Source organism: Setaria viridis, chromosome 2 (genome assembly GCF_005286985.2).
Source record: "Setaria viridis chromosome 2, Setaria_viridis_v4.0, whole genome shotgun sequence".
Lineage (NCBI taxonomy): Eukaryota > Viridiplantae > Streptophyta > Magnoliopsida > Poales > Poaceae > Setaria > Setaria viridis.
The window spans coordinates 4,478,344-4,492,788 of NC_048264.2; the positions used below are offsets into that span (position 1 = coordinate 4,478,344).

General features: G+C 43.4%; 1 protein-coding gene across 1 annotated transcript; it reads left to right on the forward strand.

Moving 5' to 3' along the window:
* The first annotated feature begins 12,605 nt into the window (after nucleotides 1-12,605).
* LOC117843982 (low molecular mass early light-inducible protein HV60, chloroplastic) lies at nucleotides 12,606-13,139 on the forward strand. Its single transcript, XM_034724771.1, has one exon. It carries the CDS (start codon nucleotides 12,606-12,608, stop codon nucleotides 13,137-13,139), a length of 534 nt encoding a protein of 177 aa, XP_034580662.1.
* The last annotated feature ends 1,306 nt before the right edge of the window (nucleotides 13,140-14,445 follow it).

A 14,445-nucleotide genomic window follows, 5' to 3' on the forward strand; every position in this document is an offset into this window, starting at 1 on the left:
TTATTAGCACCGCTTCATTGACAAGAAGATTCTGGAATTTTGAGAATCCTAGAATCTGGATTCTGAAATCTTCTCCAGAATCCGACCTGATTGGAAGCAGGTCAGCTTCTAGCTTCCAGATTCTCAAAATCTTGCAGTATCCAAATGGGCCCCCTAGTGACTTGCGAATTATCCGAAGGTGATGTGCACGTTATCTTGGTGGCAAACTGTCCAGATATCTATGGAGAAGACACAAGTATATAAACTCACCTGAACCAGGATGGAAACTCGAAATGAATGGCAGACTGTCCAGCCTTGAAGCGCAGATTGTCCACTTCACAAAAGTTAAAACCAACAAAACCAAAGCCGATCAACAAAATGACTTGCGGACTGTCCGCCTCACAAACCTCAAAAAGACCAGAAATATAATGAAGGTGTCAACAGAATGAATGGCGGATTGTCTGGGGGTATAAGGGAGAAATGTACGCTCGAACAACGAGTCGCAATCTTAGCCTCAAGATCCAAATTTTGAAATCTAGCAAAATGACCTCCAAAAATCTTGTAATTTGAGCTGTAGGCTCTCAGCAACATGGTGAATCTCTCCACTAAACATCTCCTCAAAAAGATCTATAATTCACCAATAGATTCATAATTTTTTAAAAGAGGCAAGAAAACAAGTGATGAACTCAATAACAACCTCAAGTTCCAAAACTTGAAATCCAATCAAACGAGATCCAAATCCAACAAAAGTTCCTCCGTAGCTCCATATACACATAGTAAAATTTTGTCCAAAGTATATATACGAGAAGATCAGGATTTCACAATTAATTTCATGAATTTGATCAATAAAACCCTAGAAATTTGGGATTTTTTATGAACTCCAAAATCCTATTAGCTCGTGCCAAATATTGTAAGGGATCACCCTTGATGTTGTTGCACATGTACTATATTTGTTTTCCCTAGGACAATTACACCAAAATGCCTTGAATCGCAAGAACAAAATTCTAGAAGAAATAGCTCCAAAAATAGCAAAAATACAAAGAAGCAAGAAACTAGAAGGATATGAATTTGGAGTACGAGGTCCAAACAAACTTCACTAGCATCACAAGGAATTCACCTGTACAAACTTCTACAAGATCCATCATCCCTCTAGAAGTGGAAGAACAAGAAAATAGACATGCTCACCCTCTCATCTCCTCTCTCTCTTACTTGGGAGAACAACTACCAAATGAACTAGGGTTTGGAAGTGGAAAGAGAACTAGCTCTCCAACCAGCCATCCAATCCATTTCTGTAGGTTCATGGCGATAAATGAAACTACACCTAAGTCTAAAACTAGGATAACTACACGAGTAGGGGTATTTTGGTCAACTCAATCCAGATGCATCACACGGACTCGTCACCATCACCAAAACTTTGCTTCACCTTGACGGAAGCTTTGCGATGGTGCCACACGTCCTCCAACTGGGACTTCCGGCTCAATGGACGTGTCCCTACTGGTTTTGTTATCTGAACCGTAAAACTTTGAGGCCCAAACCATCAAACCATCCATTTTCACATAACCGTTATGCATGCATCATCCACAATGTAGATACATGTTCAACCTCCCACCAAGTCTTGACGCCTTCAACTTTTTCACGCTCACGCGCACAAGCTGCCTACTCAATCTTGCCACCTTATTCTTCTTCCTTGACTTGGTCGACGCCGTTTCCATTACCATGTACATGTATGAAGATGCATGATGTAGACCACCATGGCCTCGCACAGAATCATCGAGTCCTTGGTCCCAATCCCTTGGTCATCCCTCGTCGTGCACAGTCCCTCAGTATAAACACTCACTTGACCTTAACCTCTTGTCATCGATCACCACTGCATGCATTCAACACCTACACATAACAATCCAACAGATACATCAAAGCACTCGTGTTGTTAATCGCTCATCACAAAGAGAGTAAATCTCCAGTCCATTGGTTTCTCATCTTCACAATAGCCCTATAAATTACTAATAAAGTAATAAGTGTAAAATCAGGATAATTTGTTAAGAGATGTACATTAGAAACCAAATCAATGAAATCATATTTTCATCAGTAATTGTATGATAATGCATTCTTATTAGGATATGCAAGTACAAATTCCAATGTAGCAGCAATCTTGCAAGGTTTTAGATAGGAATTTCGATGTTAGAAATTAGATAGACTATGTTGACATGTAGATAGCTGAACAAATGACGGTACATGTCTTAGCCTTGAAGCATCACATAAGCGGCGACGGAGGTTGGGACTGCCTTATTGCTTGATTTGGACCGACAGGGAGGGAAATGGAGAAGAGGGATAGATGGAGTGAACCTTTTTTTCTACAACCATAGTACACACGCAGACGCTCGCGAACATGCACGCACACTCACCCCTGTGAGCACCTCTGAGAGACTGAGCCGACAGATCTTTAGGTTAGCAAAATCGCCACAGTCACATCACTATCGATGGACACGTCGTCTACCATTGAAAGTATACCGTCGCTAATTCCTAGAATAAATTTAGGAAACATGAGCACTTGTACCGACTTAAGGACTCAAATCGGGTGGGTAGATTCCACCATAAGGAACCTAAGCTATGTTTAGTTGCATAGAGGGAGTGAACTCTATGACCAATGGTAACACATGTTTCAACTTTGCCAAACCAAGTATGGTTTTACTCAAATGTATGTCACCGCCAACTCAATCCAAACAGAGTTTTTTTTTTGTAAAACTCATGCTACCTAACCAATCTAAAACTAGGTTTCTAAAACCTGATTAAACTAGTTTTTTACTAATTGATTTTATATTTTACATATCCAAACAACCACGTAGTCTCAAATAAATGATGCTTACATGTGTACGTGCGATATCAAATCTGAAAACATTGACCAATATTAATGAACTCCCTCTGTCCCCAAATGTAAGTACTTCTAGATTTCAAATCTGTTTGAATAAATGTAAGGACTTCCGGCATAGTCCAGCAGAATAGGAACGCTTTAAGGTTGTTGCTTATATATTGAATCATTTATCCCAATAGGCAGGATTCCATTGCATCATTGACTCATTGTGATCTACTATGTGCTTTACTGAGGGGTGCATGCATCTTTTCCCTCTCTTCTTAAGTTGTCCTAAAAGTCGCAAAGGTATTTACATGTGTTGACGGAGTAATCTGGGTGACTGTGCAAAAGCCACGGCCTTAACTTAATATTTAAAATAGATACTCGCTCTTTCATCTAGAAGATGATGTGCGTACTAGCTAATGCATGCTCTTCTTGTGATAGTTCTATTTACATCGAGCCTTGGGTGTTGTCGTAGTTTGTATGTCCTAAGTCTCTAGTATTTGGGAATGAAGCGACGAATGGCTTCAAGTGATAGGAGTAGCATTTACTTGCTTTGATCACAAATAAAACTTCATTTAGGTTAGTACTAAGTTAGAATTTTTTTACTTTGACTGGCGGTATGTATAACTTAAATGAAATAATAGTTGTATTTTTTTTAAAAAAGTCATAGCTTTCATAATAAATCTATAATACCAACATTGCAAAGTGAGGGAATTCCTTATGATTGGAATCCTAGGAAGAGACTAGCCCAACTACTATAACTATAAATGGGTAGCCGAATCACGGATATCAAAATCGTCGTCGCATCTTTGGATGTGCCGCCACACTGGGCTGCTCCCTCGGCCATGCCAGCTATTAATACTATGGCTATGCTTACGACACTAATAAGAAGAATGGGTCAAATATCACCCTTTGGGCTGCACGGGAACCAAGATCGGCCAAAATAGGTAGGTGGCAGATGATTAAAGTCAATGAATAAGATATGACTAAAGATAGAATGATGTTACTTATTCAATTGTTCATTAGAGAGAGAGCAGGTCATGCAGTCTCGGCCGGCTAGTCAAGCCGTGCATCCTAGGATCCCTAGCCTATAAATACAGCCTCTCAGTCCCCTTCCTCTTATCAGTCATCTACCACTCGTCGACCAGAGATATTCCTAAGTCGTCGCAATGAATGCCGATATGGTTGCCATGTTCCCCAACGGCATCCGGGCCTTGATGATCGACGACGACACCAAGTTTCTGAAATCGGCTACCACGCTGCTTTCTATCCTGAATTTCGACGGTACGTGCATTTTGAATTTACTATTTCATTAGTTTTTGTTATATGAATCATCTATGTAAACATGTGTTTTTGTGAGCATTCGTTTTGAAAGTTTTTAATTTTTTAATGTAAGTATTTGTTCATGGAAAGTTGGGTCACGTCTGGATGAATTTCTCAATATCTCGCCGTTATTTTGTGATGAAAAAACTTTGCCCTAACTCGTGGGTGTTCTCGAACACCACCTCTTTGGCTCTTCTCGCGCTTGCAGTGGTGAGATGCAGCAGCGTCGCCTATGCCCTCAAGTCCCTCACAAGTGGCGACCTCGAAGGCTTCGACGTCATCCTCGTTCACGCCGCGAATGCCGCCGCCTGCGGCTTCGACTTCCGTGCCATCGTCGAGACCGACCTGCTCATCCCCGTCATCTACTGTACGTGATAAGCTATCATATATGAATTGCATCTCGAGCAGGATACAGATAACTAATCGTGCATCTTGATGCTATGGCGGCAGTCCTCGAGGAGGATTACGAGGCCACCGGCGACGAGGCGGATGAGCTACTTCGCACGCTGCAGGCGGCCGGGAGCTACATCATCAAGAAGCCGCTGGACATCGACGAGGTGCGCACCCGCCTGTGGACGGTCATCGCGTTTCGCAAGTGCGACCTGGAGACCAAGGCGAGCAGGGGCGGCGTGGCAGGCTTGGGCGTCGGAGGGAAGGACGAAGATCGCGTCCACTTCAAGGTTGTGATGAAGGGAAGAGGCCGGAAGAGGAAGGGCAGCAGCAGCAGCAGCAAACACGGCGGCTCCTCCGGCAAAGCGGCCGCCGCAGGTAGATCCCATCTCCTGACAAGATTGTTTTAGCTTTATCATGCAGTTAATTACAATGTTTATTTGACTTAATTTCTTCCATTTGTCAATCGAGCAGGAGGTCACCCATCGGCCAAGGGGAAGGAAAAGGAGAAAGTGGGTAGCCAGCAGCAGGTGCCAATTTTTCTTCCTGATTTCTTTATCGTTTGACTATTTTACAGTGGTACATTTGTTTTGGAATGAGTATGATTTTGAGACAGTTACTGCAAAATCTCTGGAATGTAGCAGCTAGCAGTAACTTGTTTCATCTTGGCCTCCGCGTAGAGTACGTGTAGCAACAGGCGCAGTAACTTGTCATACGTTACTGCTTACTGCTACCGAATATGCATGTGGTTTGGGAAACTGTTGACGTGCACAATGACGCGATACTTGTCGTATTGCTAGTACGGTTGTTGACTTGCTCGTAGACTGGGCCGGGCCAGGCTGGACCCATTTTTTTGCCAGCCCAAATCTGGCCCGCTGGCCCTACCCGATGATTGGTAAGTACTTTGCGGTTTTCTTGGGTTTCGGGTCGGAATTATGGGCCTGAGCTCGGCCCAGTAAACACTATATATATGGGCTAAAGGTCTCGGCCTCAGCCGGCCTAATCGAGGTATTTTGCGGTGCGGTACTTTGCGCTGAGCTTCCACATAATTTTTATCTCTACAACTTCCACTGTTTGAGATTTGTACGAAGTGGGATGAACGGACATGATTGAAACCGGTGGAGAGCAAGCAAAAGTGCAATTGGACAGCTGTCTGCACATGGGAGGTTGATCGGATGAGTGAATTGGCGAGATTCCTTTTAGGTGTGACCTTTGAACTCATTTTTCTTCCAAACTATGCATCTTTTTGGAATCCGTTTAAACCATGGTCTTAATTAGAATTTATGCAAAAAAAAAAGATCCAATATGAATATATTTTGATGTTTCAAATATTTTTTAAAAAACAAACATTCAGAATGTATTGTTTCAACATTTTGACTATATGTATTCAACAATTTGGATATACTATTTCAACATTTGCATATAAAATGTTGAATTAGTTCATTGAAATTGTTGAACTAAGTTTGTATATATGTTGAATCTGATAGCTGAAAATGTTAAAAATACTAGGTCAAATATATTTTACAAAAATTATTGAATCATTGATACGGGATATATAAAAATAAAAAACCTACCACCAGCGTGACAACTGTCCGTCCTATTCTTCTCTGTCACGCTGCTGTGCTGCCTGATTGGGCCGTTGGGGGGTATGCGCTGCTGGTTGCAGATTGGGCCGTGGGTGGGCTGCTTATTGCGCTGCTGGTTTCAAATTGGGCCGTGGGTGGGCTGTTTGTTGCCTGATGTTTCTAACACACGGAAGTTGCATAGGAGCCCCCAGTACTTTGCGGTTGGATTTCGAATCGAGGTGTTTTTGAGCAGGTCGGATCGAGTTTATTAGGTCGGGTAGCCTTTGACGAAGTCTACTTGGTTCATCTAGTAAACTTGCACCAAGTTATGAAAATGTCATTTTAGGCTTGTGCTAAGACTAGCAGTGGTTTGGAGCTAAGTGAATAGAAGTGCCTTGTGCCCCCTTTTTAGGATGTCGTATTGGCCAGTCTGAAGTAAGCATTTATTTTTAATGTAATTGACAGCTTTTTGTTAGAGTAAAAGTAAGTCATAATCGGTATATGTATAAAATTTTTCTTGTGAAGTAAGCTCAAAATATAAAATTATATTTTGCATCAGTTGTGATGTTTACATAGACGTGATGTAATACTATCTCTAGCTTGTCTTATTGTAGTTAATGCAGTGCATCCTTGGTTCATATAGTGAGCTTATACCAATAATCTACTTGAGAAAGAAAAAAAGAAACCATGTTAGAGATGTATCAAGATCGGTGGTGGTGTGGAGGTAGTGAGATATGCTTCCCGTGTTGTGGCCTCTTGTTCAATCAACAGAAGTAGATTGAAATGTTGTTTTTTGTTGCTGTTGGTGTTGTTATATTTAGTTGTGGTGGTGGTTGTTGCTTTGTTGCCCCTCTTTGGGAGTGGTGTACTGACTAATTTGGGAGTAAACTTTTATTTTTAATATGGTATTGGCAGCTCGTTTACCTTGTTCCTTTAGAAAAAAAAAAGTCGTAATCAGTATATGTATAGAATTTTGCTAGGAACCTCTTTCTTACTTTTAGCACTCGTCACATCGAATGTTTAGATACTAATTAGAAGCATTAAACGTAGATTATTTATAAAACCTATTACATAAGTGGAGGCTAAACGGCGAGACGAATCTATTAAGCCTAATTAATCCATGATTTGACAATGTGTTGCTACAGTAACATTTGCTAATGATGGATTAATTAGGCTTAATAGATTCGTCTCGCCGTTTAACCTCAGTTTTGTAAATAGTCTACGTTTAATACTCCTAATTTGTATCTACATATTCGATGTGACACGTGCTAAAAATAAGTAAAGGTAACAAACACCCCTATAATATAAAAGATTCGTCCTGATTCGTCCTGATCGGAACAGCTAGCTGCAGCGGCGCTGCGGCTGCAGTAGAAGCCAGCAGCTGCTACAGCGGCTGTAGCTAGCATGCGGGTACAAATTTTTTTACAACACAAAATAAGGCCGGGCATGTATTATTTGGATGCACCTGGCTGGGCAGCCGAGCAGCTGCGCTGTTTAGCTGCAGCAAAACAGCTGAAGCATAAGTGAGCAAGGCGTTGCATGGTTGTTGTTTGCTTTATGTCCACAAATGATTGGTCAAAGTTGTGTCTTGGATACTTGCATTACTTCAATAATGCCACTTTTTTTACATGAGGATGTAAGGTCACAATTCTCACAACAGATCGACAGGAACTTGCATTTGTTCTTGCAAACGTTTATCCAAATAGTTCTTGCATTGTTCATACTCTAAAGTCTAAACTATATAGTTACTTGTTATTGTACTGTTTCATCTCGTTTCCAGGAATTCCTTATTACTCATTGTTATCAATTGATTTGATATTATCAAAGTAATTATTATTTTTTTTGTGTCCTGCACAGCAAAACGACGGCCGAGCCAACAAAGCCCAGAAGAATGGCGGCGGTGAAGCGTACAACCTTCCCCAACCCAACACAACCATGACGAATGGTCAACAGCAGCATGTCCAGCACCAGCGGAAGCCCTCTGATGATCTGTTCATGCAGTCCGTCCTCCGGATGCTCGCCGCGCCTCCCAACAACCCCAAGTTCTTCACCAATGCTACCGTGCCATCCTACAACCCCATGTTCTTCTCGAACGCTGCCGGGCCAAGCAGCAATGCCGCCGCCTTCGGCAACACCATCACCACCACCAGTGGCGCGCCAGCAGCAGCATCACGTACTCTGTACTCAGCAGCAGCACCAGCATTGCATCCGGTGGCGCGCCAGCAGCAACATCCTTCGGCGCACAACAATGTCATCTTTGGCAACATCGCGCCATCGTCGGCGGCGGCACCAACCATGGCCGCCGCCGCATATGAGCCGCCGCAGTTTTCCCAAGGCATTAGCAACAAGCAGCAGGAGGAGGATGTCCATCCCCTGCTGATGTTCGGGCCATTCCTATACCAGGGCCCGACACCGCCGCCGCCGCCTGTGGCGCAGCAAGACATGCTCGCACCGCCGGCAGCGGCAGGTGATCGTTTCACCGGCGGCATGGCTGGAGGTGGCATGACTGGCGGAGCTCCAGCTACAGCTGCTGCAGAGGCAGTAGCGTACGGCAACGAAGTCAATTTGCCATTTCTTCAGCCTCCAAACCTTGGTGTAGAACAAGATGGCGCCAAAGAGCCTGACATGTATGCCAGCATGGCTCCACCCATGGCGCCCCAGCACGTCGTCAACAATGCCTTAGATGATGTGGCAATGCTAGAGTTGATGTTGAGCGACAGCTTCAACAACTACAGCGCTGGATCGTCATTCGTCGTGCCAGAGGATCATCAGGTTCTTGGCATGGTTTCAAATCTGAATGAGCTAACAACAATGGCAGGAGGTGCATTAGGCAGCAACAACGTTGTATCATTGACGGCGCCTCATCAGGGTCTCAGTGAAGCGCCAAATGGTGGCAGCAGCAACACTGCAACGTTCATGGCGCCTCAAGATCCCGGCGCAGCGCGAGATGGTGACAATGGCGACCAGCAGCAGCAGGACGTCCTACCACAGCTGATGTTCGGGTCGTTCCCGTACCTGGGCTCGCCGCAGCAAGACACGGCTGCACCGGCAGCGGTAGGTGATCTTTTTGCCGGCGGCATGGCCGGAGGCGACACAGCCGGTGGATCTTCAAGTGCAGCTGCTACAGAGGCAGGAGCATACGGCAACGACGTCAGCTTATCATTTCTCCAGCCTCCGAACATCATCGCAGAACAAGATGGAGATGACGAGCTTGCAGGTCTGATGGCCATGGATCTGTCGTATGCCAGCATGGCCGATCCACATCCACCCATGCTGCCGCAGCACATCAGCGATGATGCATCAGGCAAGGCAAAAATGTTGGATTTGCTGTTCAGCGACGACTTCAACGACGACTGCAACGCTGGATCGTCACTCGTCGCGCCTGATGATCAGGCTCCTGGCATGGCTTCGAATCTGAATGAGCTAACAGCATTGGCAGGTGGAGCATTTGGCAGCAGGGGCAACGATACAGCGTTCATGGCTCCTCATCAGCTAGTACTGGACAACGGCATCAATGGATCGCTCATGGGGTCTCAAGTTCAGGACACTGGCGCGGCGATGGAAGGGGACGACGATGCTGGCCTCACGGTGGCGATGCTTCCTTCTGATCAATACGAGGATGACGACACTTCATTCCCTCTTCACGCTCTTCTTGGTGACCTGCACGGTCCCATGCTAGAGTTCAACGACGCTGATCTAGACGCCATTCCAGATGGTGGTGCAGGGACCTCGCTTGTCGCCGGGGAAGAAGGTGGCAGGGAGAATGGCTTGGACAACCTTGCTGGCATTGACATTCCGCATGATGTCATGCAGCTGCATGATTTCCCGTTCCCACAGCCCAAGAACAAGAACAATGCCCGCGAGTAATTCTTAAAGCGCAGCAACTTGGTACTAGGAGAAGTAACTGAGAAGGTTAGTGAGGGAGAGGAAGAGACTGAGTTCCCTCTCTGAAATAAATGCCAGCTCTCAACAGTATGATTGTAGAGTGACCCTGTCTCTGAAGTGATCATGTGTTTGCTGGGATATGTTTTAAATTCTGCTGAACCTGTTTATGCATGCCACCGTAATTTGTAAACTGGTTTGTTTGTGTCTGAGTTGATATCAATTTCTGAATCATCGGATTAAGTTTTTGCTGTGTTTGAGTCTATGTTTGTGAACCATCTTATTTTGATCCATGTTTGAACGATTGGCTACCATTACAAATTCAAGTGCAAGTAGAGTAGCCATGGTAAGACGATTTTTGGATGCAACGTGGGAGTCTAGGGCCAACTCTTACTAAGTCACTAGCATCACTTACCTCATCTGTAACAATTTATGTCTACACCAAGCTGGATATTGGTTTCTATTAGCTACACCTGAATTTTGTGCCACCCATGCAACTTCCTTTTAGAAAGAAAAAAAATCGAGGTATATTTTAGTTGTTTAGCATCCAGATAAAAAGGTGTTGTAAATTTCAGCTATTTTTAGGGTCACCCGAATTTTTAGTTGCACAGAAATTACAACAAACGATCATTGCAACTCTAATGTGACTTAACTGTAAATATCCTAACTAGAATTTTAGGTCTTAGAGGCCATTTTAAGCTAGTAGGAAGCTTTAAACGAAAATCTAAATGTGTCACTTTTCGTTTCAAATTTGTAATCTCACAGTTTAGAAAATCAATACCACCTAGCAATTGAAGTTCATGCTAATTCACTCGTTAAAGTCTCTGACTGAAGATGTGCTCATAATTATTCTTTAAGTGATATAGGTGTTGTGCCCATTAACCGATGATTCCTGTTGTGACTATAATTCGGCCCTACCGGCCGTTTAGCATATTTAAACGTACGCTGCCGGTTGCCAGCTGTGTCTATTTAAACATCAATTTTAGCTCGATTAACTGATATTTTTACATGATATCCAGCTAAATGATGGTTCATCAAACATTTAATGTACAGAGATGAACACTGAACATTGTCATTTCATCGATTTCAGTATGTACCAGTCCAATACTTGTGGGTAATCATAGAGGGATGAGGTGTTTAAAAAGGAAAAAAAAATAAAACTTTGCTTGACGATGGTAACATTGAACGATTACCGAACATCAGGCCATTTGACAGCTTCACGAGTAAAGTTCATTTAATTTTTTTTTTTTTGAATTCAGTCCGTTCCAATTTACATGAAGATTTAATGAAAGGATTTTGCACAACACGTAAATTTTGACAACAGGTGAGGCATACTTAATTAATTAACTTGCATGTCTAATCAAGTGGTCAAAACTAATTTTCCAATCTTAATGATGTGATTTACTAAATAGGTGGACTGCACTAACTAACGAAGGTATTAATCATTATCAATATCTTGTGGGTGCTCATATAGAGGCAGGGTGTTTCAAAAAGAAAAAAAAAAAGTATCAAATTTGACAACTCAATGAATACTTAGCATCAGGCCATTTGACAGCTTTAGTATTACTAATAGAGTTCACTTCACGTTTACATTTTTTTTTCCAATTTACATGACGGTTTAATGGAAGAATTTTGCACAAGATGTAAAATTTGTCAATGGATTCCTTCAAATTTTCCCTTAAGTCATGATCATTCGTGTACAAGGTGAGAGTGCCCGAGAGCATGAGCTCGGCAGGTTGATCAGAGAGCCAAAATTCCTCGCGTAGTTAAATTTGACACGCCAAATTATTACCAGCCACAAATCGATCGTCTCCGGCCATTTCCATGTCGCCTTGTACACGAATTGATCATGAGTTCATGACTGTGTATAGATGTACCCGTGTGGTTCTGGAACTTTCCCTCAGCCTCTCTGCAACTCTGCAGCTGCGTGCATGGCGGCCTGCCCGTCCACGTCGACAATCACCCAGGCCCCTTTGAATGCACCTGCAGGCAGCGTCCACGTAACGAACGTCGCCTGCTGGGCTGCTGGTGCCTCTGGCTCAATCAGCTCAAATCTGCGGCCGTGAATCGGCCGCCGACGTGGCCCACTTCCCCGCCGCCGCCGCCAACCTCGTCGGGGTGCCTACCCTGCCCTATAAAGCCGCCAACACTCTCCCACCCAGCCATATCACAGCACAACAGCAACAGAAGCAGGTCATGAAGCCACAGTCTCACAGCTACTAAGGGGTGTTTGATACGATGTTTAGATACGATGTGCTAAACTTTAGCAGGGTCACATCGAATGCTAATTAGAAGGATTAAACATAAGCTAATTACAAAACTAATTGCACAGATGGAGTCTAATTCGCGAGATGAATCTATTAAAGCTAATTAATCCATCATTAGCAAATGGTTACTGTAGCACCACATTGTCAAATTATGGATTAATTAGGCTTAATAAATTCGTCTCGCGAATTAGACTCTATCTGTGCAATTAGTTTTATAATTAGATTATGTTTAATATTCCTAATTAGCATCCAAACATTTGATGTGACAGGTGCTAAAGTTTAGCACGGTGTTCCAAGCACCCCCTAAAGTGATCAACCCGTGCATCCTTTCTAATGGCGACCACGGTGATGGCCTCCGCCGCGAGCTCCCTCGCCTCCACCACCACCTGCGCGCGCGCTGGCCGCTTCCCCGCCCGGTTTCCGGCGGCCTGCCTCACGCTGCGCCGGCACGCGCCGCTCGTCGTTGGGGCCGCCCAGACCGAGGACGCGGAGACAAGCAGCACGGCCGCCATGCCCAAGCCGGCGGCGAGGAGCCCGGGGCTCTGGGCTGCGCTGGCGTTCAGCGGGCCAGCGCCGGAGCGGATCAACGGGCGGCTGGCCATGGTGGGGTTCCTGTCCGCGCTCGCCGTCGAGGCGGCTCGCGGCGACGGCCTCCTCACGCAGGCTGGCAACAGCAGCGGCCTCACGTGGTTCGCGTACACCACCGTCGTGCTGTCCGCGGTGTCGCTGGCGCCGCTGCTCCAAGGGGAGAGCGTCGAGGGCAGGAGCGGCGGCTTCATGACCGCCGACGTCGAGCTCTGGAACGGGCGCCTCGCGATGCTGGGGCTCGTCACGCTTGCGGCCACTAAGTACCTCATCGGCACGCCCTTCATCCACGCGTAAATAGAGCAGATATGTTACGGGGTGTAGCTGTAAATCGAGGAGTTTGTGTATACGAAATGTATGTATGTGTAGCTGTTACGTGTTCCTTCCGTCCTGCAAAGAAAGAGTGTCTTCTTAGGTTTGTCCTAAGTCAAACTGTTTTACATTTGATCAAGTTTACAATGAAAAGTATCGATATTTATAACACTAAATAGGTATGCTAGGAAAATATATTTCATAACGAATCTAATGAAACTTGTTAGACATCAAAAGTATTAACAAATTTTTATATAAACTTGGTCAAACATAAGATAGTTTGACTTAGGACAGAACTAGAAGGATAATTTTTTGAGATGGAGAGAGTACAGCAGTATGGAAATATTGTAACATCCCAGGAAAAACATTGCAGGACTCCTTTCACAAAATTTAACTGTGGAGTTTTTTTGCAAAAAATTTCTATTAAATAGTCATGTAAATTTGAAATGAACTTTTTTTGCGATACGGAAGCTGCCTTCATATTCTACGTGTTAAGTTGTAGCTTAATGGCTCTGCTACCACCATATAATTATCGTCCAAAGCTTTGATTTTTCTTAAAACACTGTACCTTCATGAACATCTAAGGGACGAGGTTATTAGATCTTAAAATTTATGGACTTGCTCCAATTAAATCTTCTAAGAATATGAACATTTACCACATCAAAGATGAATGCCATGAAAATTTATATCATAATCGACATCATAATATTAATTTTATATCCTAAAAGTTGTTATTCTTTTAATAAAGTTATTTAAAATTATTTTTTCTACAACTAAATCTCTTTAAAGATGGCATTTAATAATTAGGATTATATTTCGTATTGCTCATATTTTCTTTTTGTTGGAAACCAAAATGAGTTTAGAGATCTAAACAGGCACTTGGTCTCGAATAAATAACGCTTACATATACATGCAATCGAATCTAAAAAGATTGATCAATATTAATATATTCACTCTCTCCACAAAGATATCGACTTCTAGATTTCAAAATCTTTTCATAAATGTAAGGATTTCCAGCAAATCCAGCAGAATAGATAGGATTTAACATTGCCATTTATTGCATCGATTATTACCTAAATATGCAAGATTTAACATGATGTTTCAGCATTTATTAGAATAGGCAGGATTCATTCCATCACTTTGATCTACTCCCTCGATCCCACAATGAGTGCATTTCTACCATTAAACATTTGTCCCACAAAGAATGCATTTGTGGCTTTTGGAGTAGCTAGATTTAATTGCATGCAAATTTAATTGCATAGTTTTTTTTCTTTTAGCAAGGTGCATGCAC